At 39.8% G+C, this 17,589-nt stretch overlaps 2 protein-coding genes across 2 annotated transcripts; one reads left to right on the plus strand and one right to left on the minus strand.

The window, feature by feature from the left end:
- Positions 1-210: 210 nt before the first annotated feature.
- Positions 211-3,712, plus strand: EMB2770 (pre-mRNA splicing factor-like protein). Its single transcript, XM_028215905.2, has one exon. It carries the CDS (start codon positions 417-419, stop codon positions 3,486-3,488), a length of 3,072 nt encoding a protein of 1,023 aa, XP_028071706.2. The 5' UTR covers positions 211-416; the 3' UTR covers positions 3,489-3,712.
- A 5,201-nt stretch (positions 3,713-8,913) lies between these two features.
- On the minus strand, positions 8,914-14,775 carry LOC114274045 (protochlorophyllide reductase). The gene is made up of 5 exons (XM_028215906.2): positions 14,498-14,775; positions 14,310-14,408; positions 11,511-12,042; positions 9,356-9,714; positions 8,914-9,270 (listed from the first exon to the last, which is right to left on the minus strand). Exons 1-5 carry the CDS (start codon positions 14,549-14,551, stop codon positions 9,115-9,117), a joined length of 1,200 nt encoding a protein of 399 aa, XP_028071707.2. The 5' UTR covers positions 14,552-14,775; the 3' UTR covers positions 8,914-9,114.
- Between the last annotated feature and the right edge of the window lie 2,814 nt (positions 14,776-17,589).

Raw genomic sequence — 17,589 nt, forward strand, 5'->3', positions numbered from 1 at the left:
TTAAAATTCAAAATTTATAATTAAAAAGTCAGCACAAGTGTCGACAGTTAGTGTAATTCACCCTTTTAATAATATTTGATAAAAAATATATTTAATTATTATAAAACTTATTAGATAATAAATTCAGATATTAGACCCTAAATATTAATAATTAAAATTAATTTTTTTTATTTTTTATGACTACTGTGTAATTGTTATTTCTTAAAAACAACTGCCTAATCCAAATCACCGACTCTCGAATCAGTAGTGTAAAAACTCGCTGTTAACTACTGTAACAGTATCACAATCGTCCTCACCTCTTCAACGTTGGGGGACTTGAAGATCACGCAACGCAACCACCTTCTTCGTCTTCAATACCCAAGGTACTTCTGAAACCCAAATCTCATTCATTTCTCACTATCACAACACATCACGACATGGTTTTCCTCAAATCCCCAGACAACAAAACCCTAACCCTACACCTAGACCCCACCACGACCTCTCTCCAAGCCCTACACCTCGAAATCGAGCGCAAATCAGGTGTTCCCGTGACCCTTCAACGCCTATTCTTGTCCTCCCGCCGATTAATCGGCGGCGATGGAACCGCCACCATTTCAGCCTTCGGTGTTGGGCTCAATTCAACCCTAACCCTATATTTCCCTCTCCTTGGAGGTATGCAAGCCCCCGTGGTACCTAAGAGTAGGTTAGAATTCCTCAACACCAAGCCTCCGCCTAATTATGTGGCTGGGCTGGGTCGTGGTGCCACTGGGTTCACCACCCGGTCCGATATTGGTCCTGCCCGTGCCGCTCCTGACCTCCCTGACCGGTCTGCCACCACGATTGGCGGTGCGGGTCCAGCTGGGGTGGGCCGCGGGAGGGGGAAAGGTGCTGGTGAGGAGGAGGAAGAAGATGAGACCGATGATAAAGGGTACGATGAGAATCAGAAATTTGATGAGTTTGAAGGGAATGATGTTGGGTTGTTTGCATCGGCCGAGTATGATGACGAAGATAGGGAGGCTGATGCGGTGTGGGACGCGATTGATAAGAGAATGGATTTGAGGCGGAAGGATAGGAGGGAGGCTAGGTTGAAGCAAGAGATTGAGAAGTACCGTGCCTCTAACCCAAAGATTACTGAACAGTTTTCTGATTTGAAGAGGAAGTTGTATACAATGTCAGCAAATGAATGGGATAGTATTCCAGAAATTGGTGATTATTCGTTGAGGAATAAGAAGAAGAGGTTTGAGAGTTTTGTGCCAGTTCCTGATACGCTGCTTGAGAAGGCTAGGCAAGAACAAGAACATGTTACCGCGTTGGATCCAAAGAGTAGGGCAGCAGGAGGGACGGAGACCCCTTGGGCACAGACCCCGGTTACAGATTTGACCGCAGTGGGTGAGGGAAGAGGGACTGTGCTGTCACTGAAGTTGGATAGGCTTTCTGATTCTGTGTCTGGTTTAACTGTCGTTGATCCGAAGGGGTATTTAACTGATCTTAAGAGTATGAAGATTACTAGTGATGCAGAGATATCTGATATCAAGAAGGCTAGATTGTTGCTTAAGTCAGTTATCCAAACAAATCCAAAACACCCACCGGGTTGGATCGCTGCTGCGAGGTTGGAGGAAGTTGCAGGTAAGATTGCAGCGGCAAGGCAGTTGATAAAGAAAGGTTGTGAGGAGTGTCCCAAGAATGAGGATGTGTGGTTGGAGGCATGTCGGTTGTCAAGCCCTGATGAAGCAAAGGCTGTGATAGCCAAGGGAGTGAAGGCAATTCCCAACTCTGTGAAGTTGTGGATGCAAGCTGCAAAATTAGAGCATGATGATGCAAATAAAAGTAGGGTCTTGAGGAAAGGACTTGAGCACATACCTGATTCTGTGAGGCTCTGGAAGGCTGTTGTGGAGCTTGCAAATGAGGAGGATGCAAGGCTTTTGCTGCAGAGAGCTGTCGAATGCTGTCCTTTGCATGTGGAGTTGTGGCTTGCTCTTGCAAGGTTGGAAACTTATGACAATGCGAAAAAGGTTCTCAATAAGGCAAGGGAGAGGCTATCCAAGGAGCCAGCTATCTGGATTACTGCTGCAAAATTGGAAGAAGCTAATGGAAATACTGCCATGGTTGGAAAGATTATAGAAAGGGGTATTAGGGCCTTGCAAAGGGAAGGAGTGGTTATTGACAGAGAAGCTTGGATGAAAGAGGCTGAGGCTGCTGAACGAGCAGGGTCTGTTGCCACTTGCCAGGCTATCATTCACAATACGATTGGGATTGGAGTGGAGGAAGAAGATCGGAAAAGGACGTGGGTTGCTGATGCGGAAGAGTGCAAGAAAAGGGGTTCTATTGAGACAGCCAGAGCTATCTATGCTCATGCTCTTACAGTTTTCTTAACTAAGAAGAGTATTTGGCTCAAAGCAGCACAGCTTGAAAAAAGCCATGGGACCAGGGAATCTCTTGATGCTCTACTTCGTAAAGCAGTAACTTACAGGCCGCAGGCTGAAGTTCTATGGTTAATGGGTGCCAAAGAGAAGTGGCTTGCTGGCGATGTGCCTGCAGCCCGAGCAATTCTTCAGGAAGCTTATGCTGCTATTCCCAACTCTGAGGAGATTTGGCTTGCTGCATTCAAACTTGAATTTGAGAACCATGAACCTGAGAGGGCAAGAATGCTTCTTGCTAAAGCTCGAGAAAGAGGAGGTACAGAAAGGGTATGGATGAAATCTGCCATTGTTGAGAGAGAATTGGGAAACACTAACGAGGAGAGGAGGTTACTTGACGAAGGGCTGAAACTCTTCCTGTCATTTTTCAAATTATGGTTGATGCTTGGGCAGCTGGAGGAACGGCTTGGTAACTTGGAACGGGCTAAGGAAGCCTATGAGTCAGGTTTGAAGCACTGCTCCAGTTGTATTCCCCTTTGGCTTTCGCTTGCTAACCTTGAGGAGAAGATGAATGGATTGAGTAAAGCTCGAGCAGTTCTCACCATGGCCAGGAAGAAGAATCCTCAGAACCCTGAACTCTGGCTTGCTGCAGTACGAGCTGAATCCAGGCATGGCTATAAGAAGGAAGCAGATATTCTGATGGCTAAGGCATTGCAGGAGTGCTCTAATAGTGGTATTTTATGGGCAGCTTCAATTGAGATGGTCCCCCGTCCCCAACGTAAAACCAAGAGCATGGATGCTCTCAAGAAATTGGACCAGGATCCACATGTCATTGCTGCTGTCGCTAAGCTATTTTGGCTCGATAGGAAGGTAGACAAAGCAAGGAACTGGCTTAACAGGGCAGTGACTCTTGCACCAGACATTGGGGATTATTGGGCATTGTACTACAAATTTGAACTTCAGCATGGAACAGAGGAAAACCAGAAGGATGTATTGAAGAGATGCATTGCTGCAGAGCCAAAGCATGGTGAGAAATGGCAGGCAATATCCAAGGCTGTGGAGAATTCGCACCAGCCAACAGAAGCCATCTTGAAGAAAGTAGTTATTGCACTTGGAAAGGAAGAGAGCTCTGCTGAGAATAGCAAACACTAGTTGCCCATACTTTTAAAGCTTCATGCATCCTGGTTATGTAATTGAGCAAAAGTAGAAATACGCAACCACCCTACATTAGCTGCTATTTTCATGTGATTTAGGAGGTTTGTTCACATCATTTTGTGTCTTCTAGTTACTATCTTGAGAGCTTAAACTTATTTTGAAGCAATTTCTGTTGGTTTATTACAATTATATGGTGGACCCTCTTTTTTTCTTCAAACAAATGTTTGTTTTCATTTTATGTTTGTTTATCTTAAATGATGAATATGGATAATTGTTGTTTTACTTGTAAGTTGTAACATGCATATGTGCATTTGTTGGCAGGAAGAATTATGGATGATTCTTATCATGTACCTAATGATCCATCATAGGAGTATATGTGGAATGTGGTGATTTCAATGAAACTACAACTTGAAACTTAATTTCTGAGATTGTGTTTTCAGTTGGTTGAATGCAGTAATTCAAACAAATAATCACCATGATGTCTGAAATGGAAGAAACAAATATACTTTAATCATCAAGTGTCAATACTTTCCTCAAGAGTTGCTCAATGAATCTGTTGTGACTGGAATTATGGTGTAGGTAGGTGAAAGAAATAATGAACCAAGTTCTCAGTGTCTTTCACTTTACTTCTCAGTAAGAAAAAAAAGGGAAATCAGTAGCTTTCATTTCTGGTTTACACATTTGCTCTATGGATTTTTTTGGATATATATTTGGGGAGAATGTGCCATGGTTGCTTGAGTCTGCTGGAATATTTTTCTGTCTTTGAGGAGTTCTCCCATAGTTGCACTGCTTGATGAGAAAGTGAAAGAACATGTGATGTCATTAGTGTTTTAAGTGAAAATGGGTAATTTCTTTATAACTTTTCCACGAGGTGTTCTATGTATGTTGTACCTGTGCAAGGTGGCAACTAAATAGCTCAAAATGCCTTTTTTTTTTTTTTTTTTTTTTTTTTTTTTTTTTTTTTTTTTTTTTTAATCTCAGAAGCAAATTTCAACTTGCAATTTGGAGGCCTAGATCAATTGCAAAAAGCAAAGGGTTAAATCACCCTAATGATGTAATTGTTGATCACTTCAGCTTTAGAATTTGATTTACAAACAAAAGTTTATAGTCAGTGCTGGACATACTGGCAAGTCATTGGCATGGTTCAGTTATTACTCAGTTCTTGTGATTTATGATAAAAATATGCGTGTAAGGTCATTGCTACTTTTGCTTTATTCTTATTTTGTTGGTGTCAGATGGATAGGAGGTGAAGCTCTCTAACAAGGAGGGTGTTCGAAAGCCCATACAGGACTGCAATCAAGTGCCTTGTAAAACCCCCATTCAAGGTGCCTAGGAACACCAAGGAAATCTTCTGGTCTGCACCTTGATTTGCCAGATAGTGAGCACTGGAATTTTATAGCGATTCCGGTTGTCCTTTTACTGTTCTGTTGTATTCCGGACTCGGTTCCGTAGAGTTGGTAGTTGTATCTATCTTGTTGTCGCCCTTTAATTTCATTTGTTTGAGTTTTAGGGTGCGTTGGGCGTGTTTCGAACAGGTGGGTCGAACCTTGGTCTGAAATCTTGTTGCCAGGTTTTTGGTCGTTCCGCTCGAGCGGGTCTTGTTGCGCTCGAGCGGAGATTGCACGCTCCCAGTTTTTCGTGTCCCTGCAAAACTTCTGCAGGTGTGATTTTTACGCTCGAGCGGTAGCGCGCTCGAGCGGGGGCTTTGGCGCTCGAGCGGGTAGTACTTTTTGGTGTAAGTTCTGGAAGGGAGAAATCTACGCTCGAGCGGACTGGTTTTCGCGCTTGAGCGGATGTACTTTATTCTTGTGTCTTGGCGCTCGAGCGGGCCTTTTTGCGCTCGAGCGTACCTAGTTTTTTGTTCTTGACGCTCGAGCGTTGTGTTCTCCGCTCGAGCGGGAATATTATATATCAGTTGGCAGTTGGGCATTTTAAAATCACTTTTTACATTCTCTCTCTCTCTTACTTTCTAAAAAGCTATTTTGAGAGCTCCTCTCTCTAGAAACTCCCTTCTCTCTAGGGTTTGATCTAGTTAGAGTGTCTTTCTATCCTCCGGCCTTTATAAAAAGTGTGTTGATCGTCAAGGGCTTCGTTTTGATCCGAGAATCGTGGTGTTTGGAGCATTTTCACTTTCTTCTCCTTTCCCATTTGAGCTCTAACTTCGAGGTAGGGATATCCTACTCCTTCTCACGAGTTTTGTCTTTGAATTTTAGCATTTTGATGAGTTGGGGGTTATTGGGTAATTTTGAGAAAGTTTGGGCCTTTGTGAAATTTTACAAAAGTTGGGATTTTGTTTATATAAACTTGTATGCATGTTTGGCATAGAGAAATGAGATCAATATTGGTTTACTGGTAAAAATGGAACCTTGGGGCTGTGATGTTAATTATGGGAAATGCTCTAATTACATTGATAAATTAATTGGGATAATTAATTTGAAGGAAATAAGAATTAAATTGAGAATGTTGGAATTGGATGTGTATGGGATTAAAGGGTGTAGTTTGATTCGTTCATAGCTCACCTAGTTGAAATGTTAATTATATATCCATTTGGTGCATTTATTTTCAGTATAGAAATAACTGCTTTGGGCTATCGGTGGAGGATAGTCTTGATTGTTGTAGACACTGCATGATGATTAGACAAACTAAAACTAATCGATTGAGTATGCTATTAAATATGGCAACTGGAATAATACATTAATTATATGTATTGATTGAATGTATATGACCTATGTTTATATACATGTGTTGTGTGGGAGGAGATAGGGGATGTACTCCACGGTTTAAGGGAAGATAGGAAATGGACCTCTAAATCGGATTTTGTGTGACATTGATACAACACTACAATGTGTATCAAGTGTTGATTATGGGAGTGTTGAATTGATTTGATATAGCACTAAAATGTATATCGTTATCAATTGTAAAGTATAGAAGTGATTCTATGTTATGTTGATACAGTACCGAAATGTGTATCTTTCTCAAAGTGTGGGAATGGTTTATGTGTTATTGATACAGCATTAAAATGTGTATCCCTCATAAATTTTGAAAGTGTTTTAAAGATGAGTCTAAACCTCATTAAGTTATTTGGCTAAGTGTTGAGGTGTTGAGCCTTGTTTTCAAAAATCAAAATTTGAAAGGGCGTGGGAAATGAAATGTAACATGAACTTAATGTCATGAAATCGAATGTAATGTAAGTGGATGTATCTGTGTTGACCATCTATCAACTGCTAATCTGTTAGTCATTGTTCATGGTTGGTTTAGTGTATTTCTACTGGGCTGTGGCTCACCCTTTATGGGACATCATTTTCAGGTACAGGTAGCATGCCACCTCCAAGGACATAGCTTGGGAGGTTAGAGGCCGGCGGATTGTTTTGTTTATTTTCTTTTGGTGTATTACATGTAAATTCAAGTCAAGGGCTTTATATGTATTGAGTTAGCACTCTTCTTTTTGTAACCAAGTGTTAACTTGGAAAGCTGTAAGCCCGTAGGGCATTTGCTTTTGTCGTTAACATGTAATACTTTTGTAAGGAACTACTCTGATCAATAGAAGAATATTTAGCTTTTATACCAATGCATGTCTATGTTAATGGGTTTTAATGTTATTATTTTGAGAGCGTTACAAATTTCCTGTGTTGAGGGTATGTATGATCTTGTAATCATTTTTCTGCATGAGGAACCTGCATTTCTGTTGAGTGCTCTTTGGGGTTGATCCCCGCTTTTGCTCTCCTTGATTGGCTCTATGGCTAGTGTTGAATCAGTCCCTACCATGACTTTGGGTATTTGCTCCTATGCCTCTTTGACAGATTGTCCTTGGCCCTTAATGCAAATTCAGTTCAGTCAAGAAACTTGGAACACTTCTGCAGCTTCCATTGGTAGCCACGCATTTGTGGTCTCTGATGAGTCCCAATGCCAAGGTCTTGGGTTTCCTCTGGCACTTGCACCAGTTCTTGAGAGGTTTCATCCTAGGGAATATGGTTTCTTCATGACAGGGACACACTTCTAACTAGATGTTTTCGTTGAATCGCGAAATCGTGGTTCTGGAGTGCATTCGTCAACCCCGTAAGAGGTCCCTGCAATTAACATACTACATATGGTTGAATGGGTTAATAGGTATATGCTCAGGCACACTTTTGAAATGTTTATCTCATCATGTTCCTAAGATGAGGAGCACACATTATTGTGTGCTTTTCCCTGGCCTGCTGAAATCTGTTTGTCTTATTCTCCTGTGGAAGATCGAACAATTCTTAACTTACCATTGTAATCTATCATTTGATGTCCGTCATTAGTTTCTCTGGCTTTATATGTGTATATATATATATATATTTAAAGTTATGCTCAAATTTATTTATTTTATAAAATTATTTTATGTTATTTTATCATTTATTATTTGTTTTGTACGGTTTTTTGGAATGTTATCTAGTCATTTTAGGCATCCCCTTAACTGCACATTGATGATAATGTGGAGCGTGGATAGAATTTTTGTAGGTTTGGTATTGCTATAACTTTTGTATGTTGTGAATGTAAGGTTAATTATTGAATAATCCTCACTTGATCTGTTTACAAGGTGTTTCAGCTCATTCAGATCTTCAGCAAACTGTTTCATTTCAAATGATAGGTCCTCTTTCAATGGTATGAAACAAAATAAATGTGGTTCCCATATTTCTGTCTGATCTTTTTGCCATGTTTTTCACTTGATTAGTGCACAATCAGATTATGCCAAGTAGAAGGCTTGTTTTTGTGCATTCAACTGATGTTGCAAAGTAGAGCAAACTGAGAGCCACTGGGCGGGGCAGGAATTAGTTCTGCTGTTACACACGTTTCTCATGAGATGATGAAGTCAAAATTGCTCACAATTAAGTTGGTTTTTGTTGGGAATTTCTTTTCATTCCATAAACCTTTGACACTTCTATTTTGCTGCTTTGTCTGGTTTTTGACGTTTGTTAAAGATTGATGAAATTGTTTATTGAGGTTATGTCCACCCTCCACCCCCCCCCAATCCTCTCTCACATTTTTCACATTTTGCCATTTATGAGGAAAAGAGTTCCACAAAGAAGATAGAGATAAACAAATATCTTATTTCACATGTGCAAGAAACAACTTCCATGAGCTAGTTTGTTCATATCTAATACAAAAGAATTGGTGCCTAAGTTTCCATTTGTGGTGCATGTTCAAAAGTCTATTGGTCACATCCAGGTTGAGGATTCTAATCGTTCAGGTTTGGATCATTTTGTAGGAAGGTTCTCGGGTTAAAACTGTTCTGATTTGCTGTAAGTTGCCATTTTCTTAGTTTGTATTTTTAAAACAATTTGACAAAGTAATGAATAACACTACTGTGTCATGTTGTTGATCAAAAAAACACTATTGTGTCATGTTTTTAGTGAAGTCTCTGTATAATAGGAGAAAACTGATTACAATCATTGAGTACTTCACAGATAACTTTCTCAGTAGTATTTCTCATAGGTCTGAAATTGATCAAAAAAACACTACTGTGTCATGTTTCTAGTAAAGTTTCTGTATAACAGGAGAAAACTGATTACAATCATTGAGTACTTTACAGATCAGTTTCTCAGTAATATTTCTCATAGGTCTGAAATTTATTACTGAATTCTGTGTCTGTAACTCCTTGTTAAGCCAATCCGACAAGCTTCTCACTGATCTCCCATACTTTACGTGCCTTCTCTGCGTCACTGGCTTCTTGAGAAAGCTGGTTTTCAAATGAGGCAGAATTCTTATTCCAGCTCCAGTATACTCCCGATTTTGTTAAGCTTGGCTCACTTACCACCTGGATCAGAGAGGGTAGTCAGGTTGGCGCACAGGTTAGAATGAAAATAAGTACATTTAGTTTTATAATGTGTTTTTTAACTGACCTGTGCAAGTCTTTTTCCAGCTTCTTCTTCAGAGACGTAACCCTTGGTGATGTACTTTTGGAAGGGTGGAAATAGTAGCCTGAACAAGGGGACGTGTTCCCTAAACAAGCCTGTCGTAGCAATGCAACCAGGGTAGAGGGAAGCAAAAGTTATTCCTGTCTCCTCATGGTAACGTCTGTGAAACTCTTGCATTGTTAGCATGTTGCATACTTTGCTGTCTTTGTAGGCCTTGGCACCATCGAAATCACCCCCATCTATCATGGGCGAGCCATTTATCGCATTCAAGCCTCCTGCAAGTCCCCTCAGATCCCCGAGGTTAGCCTTTGGAGGCACATTCCCAGCCAAGGTGTTTGTGTTTCCTGAAATTCCAGAAAAATTAAAAATTAAAAATTAAAGGTAGCGTTTGGCAGAGTTTTCTAAATATGATTTGAGAATAAGAGTTGTATTTTGAGTTTGTGAGTTTTGGAATTATGATTTGAGTGTAGAAAATTTGTTTAGTGAATGAGTTTTGAAAAGAGTTTTGAATTGAGTGGGAAATTTTTGATGTGACATATGATGTTTGATACAAAAACTTACAACTTATAACCAAACACACAACTCAAAATTCTATTAAAGCTCATAATTTTTTTTTTTTAAAAATTCAGAAAATATTTTTTTTAAATATATAAAAATTAACATGTGTCAATTGAAAAAAAAAATAAAAAAGTAAAAATAAAAATTTGCACTGTTCCGATCAACCGGCCGGACGATCAGTTTGGCCAAATTTCAAATTTTTTTTTGAAAATCTCGCCTGATACAGAGTTTTTTGCAAAGTTTTTTGTTTGTTGCAAAAATATAGTTTGAAAACCCATCCAAACATGATATTAGAATGTTTGGGTAGATTTATAATTTGGAAATCCTTCTAAACGCAGCCAAAGACTTTCAGAAATGGTAAGACATCAACAACGGGAGGGGAAAAAAACTTGCATTTAATTTTAGAGTTTTCTCCTCTGCTCTCCTCAATGGTATGCAAATGAGCGAAAATGATCTTTCTTTGCATTGTGTTTTCTTTTATCTCATTAAATCCATGAATGCAATAGAGGTTTAGAACCACGTCATCCTGCTTATAGTTAATTTGTTTTCACTTTCTCAAAATTTTATTCATATTTAAAATTCGGGAACTATGCATAAACGTTATCATTTTAGTCAGTTTTTACTGTTAGGGAAGGAAAGCAGTGACTCCTCTCTATAAGAAGTTTCCAATGTTAATTAGAGGACCTATAGGGAGAAAGTGACAGATTATTACGCTTTGGTGTCAGCCTATACTGCAAATTCCGCAAGAATCTCAGGTTGTGTTTGGTAGAGTTTTTTAAATATGATTGGAGAATGGAGTTGTATTTTGATTTTGTGAGTTTTGGAATTATGATTTGACTGTGGAAAATTTGTTTGGTGAATAAATTTTAGAAAGAGTTTTGAAAAGAGTTTTCAATTGAGTGGAGAATTTTTAATCTAACATATGATATTTGATATAAAAACTTACAACTCATAAGTAAACACAACTCAAAATTCTATTAAAACTTATAAAATTTTTTAAAAAATTCGAAAAATATGTTTTATTGAATATATAAAAATTAACACGTGTCAATTGCATATAAAAATAAAAAAAATAAATAAAAATAAATTTGCACTGTTCCGGTCAACTGACCGGACGACCTGTGGGACGTCCAATAGGACGTTTGGTGGGACGACCGGTTAGCCTAAATTTTCCCGCCTTCAACCGCGTTTTCAAAGGTAGGTGTAAAATTAATTTTAGAAATTTGTAAATAAACGCCCTGTTTAAATTAGCTCTGGAACGTTACACAGCCTTAAACTTTCTCACAGAAGGGAAGTCTTACTCTAGATAACTTATGCTAGTCTTTTAACTACACTTAAGGGCTTCTCATCTAATTGTATCATGTACTTACAAGTTTCTCTTTTTTTGAACTTGCTTAGCTAACTTTATTTTCATTTTTATTGCTATAGTATTTTGACTATTGTTACCGGATTTTGTTACTGAACGAGCTTTATGATTCTTCTTCTGGACGTCTTCCCTCCACATCCCAAATTTGTAATTCATCACTTGAGTGACGACTTGACCAGTTAGAAGCATCAAGATTCTGAATCCAAGTTAGTATACCTGTTATGGAGCCAACAATGACTAGACGCTTTGATGGGTAGTCTGATTTGTTCATGTCATCAAGCAGTAACCTTGACAGGAGGAAGTGTCCAAGATGGTTTGTGCCAACACTGAGTTCAAACCCTTCAGCGGTGAAAGTCGGCTCCTTTGCAGTAGGCAAGTAGACCGCAGCATTGCAAACCAGCACATCGAGTGGCCTTCCTGAACGGTGGAAGTTATCTACAAATTGGCGGACACTGTCAAGGGAAGCAAGTTCCAGATGCATAATGGTGTAGTTCTCCTTTGCAATGCCAGCTGATTTAGCAGCCCTTTCGGCCTTGAGAAAGTTTCTACAGGCCATAATGATGTGCCATTTTTCTGTTTCAGCTAAAGCCTTTGCTGTGGCTAGACCTAGCCCAGAGGAGGCTCCAGTGATTATAACATTGCCCTTTCTCAAAGTTTTCTTTGCTTCTGGTGCAGCCTGGTTGATTTCTGGAGTAGTAGTGACTGTTTGGACTACAATAGGTTTAACAGAGATTTTTCGTTTGAATTCCTGCAAGTCATGAAGCACAGCAAAAATATGAACGCCTAATCAAGATTGACAGTCTGATTGTATCCAAGTGATCAGTTTTGCAACTCTTACGCTGTGTTTAGTTGGGAGATTTGGGAAATGATTTAGAAAAAGAAAAGAAAAAAATGTGTGAAATTAGGTGAAATGTAAATATATTTTATTCACATTTCACGTACCTTTTCCCTTCCCCTTCCCCTTTCCATTTCCAAATCTCTTCCCAAATCCTCTAACCAAGCACAGCTTTAGCGTTTAAGAAGCTTCAGTGTTTCATAGTTTCAAGGGCAGATATGAAGTCCAGTTCAGTAAAAGCTCATTTCCAGTGTGTATCACATAGCATTTGCATTAAGTCAGTATTTATCTTATTCACTTTGAAGCAAATAATAGTTGGTTTTTGTGCAGTCAGAATTCTAATGAAGTATGTTCCTTCTCTATGTCATTTTGAAACATGTGTATCCTGCATGTTTTAGGGATACCATGAAACTACTTCTGTACTTTCTACTATTAGCTGCTGTTGTGTTGTGTAATGATTTTATTGTTGTTTGTGTTTCTGTGAAAAGAGTGAGAGACATATGCTTAGAGGTGTTTAACAAGGAAGCCATTTGTTGGGTTAAAAAAAAAAAAAAAGGAAGCCATTTGTTGAACTTTCCTTTCCCCTTGTTCTTTCCTAGAACCAATGGAGCCTAAAAAGATGACAACAATAATAGAGAGCTCTAATTTTGAAACTCTAAAGAGAACTCTAATAATGTGGCAAAAGCAGAAAAAAAATACAAAAAAACAAAAATATAGACATACACATCATATCACATGTGGGTCCTACTCCTTGTTACATCACTAAAGTTCTCCTTAAAATTTCAAAATTAGAGCTTTCAATCTGGCATGGCTTACAATTCCTAGGATCAAATCCATCCCACTCCAGAAGGACTAGTCCAACCATAAGAAAAGGTGGAGGATCTTTTCTACTCCTCACCTAAATTAGGCTGTAGATGCTCTACATTGTTGAACTTTTGACTTGAGAACTTTTACTAGTCACAACATTTACAAATTCTCCGTTATTATATTTGATATTCCATTCATATATATTTCTTCACATTCATGCTGAAAGAGATACTGTGTTTTCAGATGCTGAACAAGAAAGGAATTAACAACTTCAATTTTAATTAATTAAAGCCCCTTGTAAAATTATACTCCTGTTTCCAAGTTAACCAAGGTTTGCTGAATTCTAGACTCCTATTTTTGTTGTCCAGGCACAATTTGGTTTTCAAACATTATGCTTTGAAATTTCTGCTTCAGTTGGTTAACTTGTTTTGCAACCTATGAAGCATAGACACCTCTCCGGAGGTCGCGTACAGAGGTTTGACACGTGTCCAACATGGACATGCACCAGACACGTGTCGGACATGCTGGGATACTTTGGACACGTTGCAGACACGTTAGGACACGCAGGGGACATGCTGAGAACATGTTAGGGACATGTTAAGGACATGCTGAGTACTATTTTTTTCACAAAAAAAAAAAAATATATTTTTTTGCTAAAATAACATGCCCAAGGTTGATAAATTTGATAAAATTAAATATTTGACATAAAATACATATTAAATATTTAAAAATATACTTACAATAAAAATATATGTTTTGAATGTGTCCCCAACGTGTCGTGTCTTGCATTTTTTGAAAACTTATGTGTCCACATGTCCGTGTCGTGTCACGTGTCTATGTCCGTGCTTCTTAGGTTGTAACCAGATTTTAAGTCTGCGTGATGGAAGCTAGAAACTTGTTCAGTTTTTTTTTTTTTTTTTTTTTTTTTTTTTCAATTTATTTTGATGTATTTAGGGTTGGCGTAATGGTAAGGTTGCTCCATTGCAACCTGGGTGTCATGAGTTTAATCCACAGAAAAAACCTTTTCCTGAATGCGGTATAAGGTTACATCTGAAACTCAACAGATCCTGCAATGGTGGGAGCCCTTGTGCTGTGCACCTGGGACTGCCCTTTTGATTTATTTTGATGTTTTCCTTCTGTGTTTTTCTGGACAAAGTCTTTCTCGAAAAAAATAGTTTGATTTTTTTTTTTTTCCCTCGAGCCCATGTATTTTTTTCACATGCACATTATCAGTGAAAAATAGGTGTCATCTATGAAGCTTCTGTCATATTATATTCTATTGTTTTTCAGGAAAATGTTTCTAACTTGCCAATCTTTTTTTGGCTGTCAGAATTGTGGAGGAAAAAGAAAGAGAAAGGGTATCAGTATGTTACCTGGCTTGTAATGGGGCATGGCTTGAATTCAGCTTTGACGTTGTAGACTGAAACTCCATAGAGACTTGTGTCCTTCAGAGAACAAGCGTTGGGCTTCCCCTGTCAAACATATGGTACAAGTTCAATACACACATATATTAGAAGCACAGAAATGGAATGAAATTGAAACAGCTTTATTAGCAGCATACCTCTTTGCAGACTGAGATAGCAGATGGAAGTAAAGAAGTTGCTTGGAGAGCCATGGCTTTTAAACTTTCGAGGTAATTTCACTATGCTTTTCTTTAAGCTTTGTCTGTGTCAAGTGGAATGCTGTTTGTTTTAATGGAGAGATTTGAAGTAAATATGTGGAAAGTGGAAGTGTGTATTTCATCATATGGGTAGGAAGGATAAGATAGTTATTAGGGCTATTAATGGATATGCCATGTCAGCTTCTCATTAGCCAATCAGTGTTTGAGTTTTGGATTCCCACTGATATGTGTAATGTTGTGTTTGTATGCCATATGGTTTGCTGTCCAGAGCCGTCTACACTTCCTACGTATGGTAATGGGTTGGGCTTTCTAGAAAAATGAATTTGGGTTGGGCTGAAAGGATATGTCAGTTAGCACTAGTTGTCTTAGCAATTATAATGTCAATTGTGTGAATGAAAAAGTACCGCTAAATAACTCCCATTTTTTCTTTTCGGATCACCCACTTCTTTGGACCTCACCTATCTGAATTTATCCCCATTTCTTTTTGAGAACCCACCTTAATCTCAATTATACCCCTATTTCTTTGAACCCCTATCCCGTCACTCCTTTCCTCTGGCAACTCCCTTCCCAGCCTTACCTTCTTACGCCACCCTCACCTCTGGCAGCTTCATTTACAGGCTCCCCGCCCTCAATTGCCACTCCCCACAACATTCCCCTTCTTAGCCTCCGCTACCACTTCGACTGTTAATGTATAATGTATATATTAATGTATAATATATTAATGCAATCACTACAGCCATACAGCTAGCTATAGGATTCTTCTTTCGGTTGCTTTCGGCCCCTTTCTCTTTTATATGTTTTACTCTCATGATGATGTTGTATAGCAGCTCCTATATAATGGAGCCTCTTCTTACAGTTTCTATATATTGAATCACAGAGCTTACTTACTCTTTCAATATCACTCTCTCAATATATTTTACAACTCTCTCAATATATTTTACATGGTATCAGAGCACAGGTGTTTTTCTTAGTCTCTTCTTGGCAGATTGCTGTGTATCTTGTCTGCATCACATTTTCTGTTTGGCAGATTGTTGTATATCTCGTCCCTATCTAAATTACAGATTGGACAACACAGAACCTTCGCCTCTTCACTACGAATCCAACGCCACCAGATTCATTAACATCTGACGTCTCACGCGCCATATTTGTCACCGGCGTGTCACCCGCTTTCGCCTTCAACGTCCCACGCGCTCCACGCGTCCCCCAGTCGCTTAAGCTACCTCTCTCCACATCTCACGCGCTACACGCGTCCGTAAGCCGCTTAAGCCGTCCGCTTGAGCCGTCTCTCCCGCACGCGTCACTCGCTCGTGCCGCACACGCCTCGCGCCGCTTTCGTCTTCGGCTCGCGCCACTTGCACACGCCTTTGCCTTCGGCTCCAGCCGGTCCAGCTCAAACCGGCTCAACCCCTTTCCCAGGCCGATTCACCCCTATTTTTGGACTTTTCTGGCTGGTTCAGCCCGGTCCCTCACTAATTTGGACCTTCTGCATTCACTGGTGCCCTCGAATTTTTCAGATTCTACCTCAATAGTATTGCTTTTCCCTCATGGATCGCCCGGACTCCTTTAACCACCCTATTTTCGTTGTTCTTGATGGGACTAACTATGTCTTATGGGCACAAGCTATGTCTGGGTTCCTTAAAGGAAAGAAACTTTGGTGCATCATCACTGGGGATGTGTGCAAACCCATCCAAGCAACCACGGAATCTGCTGCCACCACATAATCCGCTGCCAAATTTGTCGACCGTCTGGAGGATTGGGATAGTAAAAACTATCAGATCATCACTTGGCTTCACAATACTTCTATTACATCTATCAGCCTTCAGTTTGGTCGGTTCCAACTTGACTCTGCTTCCTCTCCAGCCAAGGCCATCTGGGATTTTTAACAAGAACGCTATCAGACTACTGGCCTTGCTCACCAATATCAGCTTCTGAGTCATCTTCACCGTATGCGCCAAGATACAACTCAGAACATTAATGATTTCCTCTCCCAAATGTATTATGTTTGGGATCAACTCGCTCTTTCTGAACCTCCATGGGATTGTACTAAGGATGCTGCCTTGTTTACTAATTACCATGACCAACAGCGTTTGGCTCAGTTTCTCATGGCTCTCACTCCCCGTTTTGAGCCCGTACGCGCATCTCTCCTTCATCGCACTCCTTTACCCACTCTTGAGCAAGCAATTTCTGAACTACTGTCAGAGGAAACCAGGTTTGGTACTCTCCATCCGCACCCTGTGGACTCTGTTCTTACTACTCCCCAGATTCGGAGTTCTCCTTCACCACCTTCACTACAGAGGTCAACTATTTGCAACTACTGTCAAAACTGCAGTCTTCCGTCGACTCATCTTCTGGTTAATTGTCCAGTTCGTCTTTGTCGGTTTTGCAACAAGACTGGTCCTGGTCATCTCCAGCAAGATTGTTTCCACAATCCTACCCGTGCCTCTCGCAATGGTCCTTCTACCGGGAATTTTTCCCGCAGCACCTCTCACCGTTCTGGGACTCCGTTTAAACCCATGACTGCTCAACGCACTGCTGCTGCTGCCTCAGAGGATTTACCTTCCTCTGTCCCTATAGTTCCTTCCACTCCAGTCTTCTCTCACACAGATGTCAAAGCCATGTTTCAACATTTTTGGCAGCATTCCGGTACTCCTCCATCTACTGCTTTGTCTTTCACCGCAGGTAACACTTCCTGGTACTTTGACTCCGCTTGTTGTAATCACATGACCTTTGACCTTATTATTTTTACTCCTCTCTCTTCTACTCCTCATGTTCCTTTTATCCATACTGCTGATGGGTCTCTTCTGTCTATAAGTCATGTTGGTTCTGTTTCCACCTCTCACTTATCTTTATCCCATGTATATCTTATGCCTGCTCTTACTTTAAATCTTATCTCCATTAGTCAATTATGTGAGCATGGTCTAACTGTTACCTTTTCCCATACTGGTTGTTTGGTACAGGACCCTCGGACGGGGCAAACTCTTGGGATAGGCCGTAAGCATGGACGTCTCTACGAACTCATCCATCTTCATGTT

This window comes from Camellia sinensis, chromosome 8 (genome assembly GCF_055761805.1).
Source record: "Camellia sinensis isolate YWXY chromosome 8, ASM5576180v1, whole genome shotgun sequence".
Taxonomy (NCBI): domain Eukaryota; kingdom Viridiplantae; phylum Streptophyta; class Magnoliopsida; order Ericales; family Theaceae; genus Camellia; species Camellia sinensis.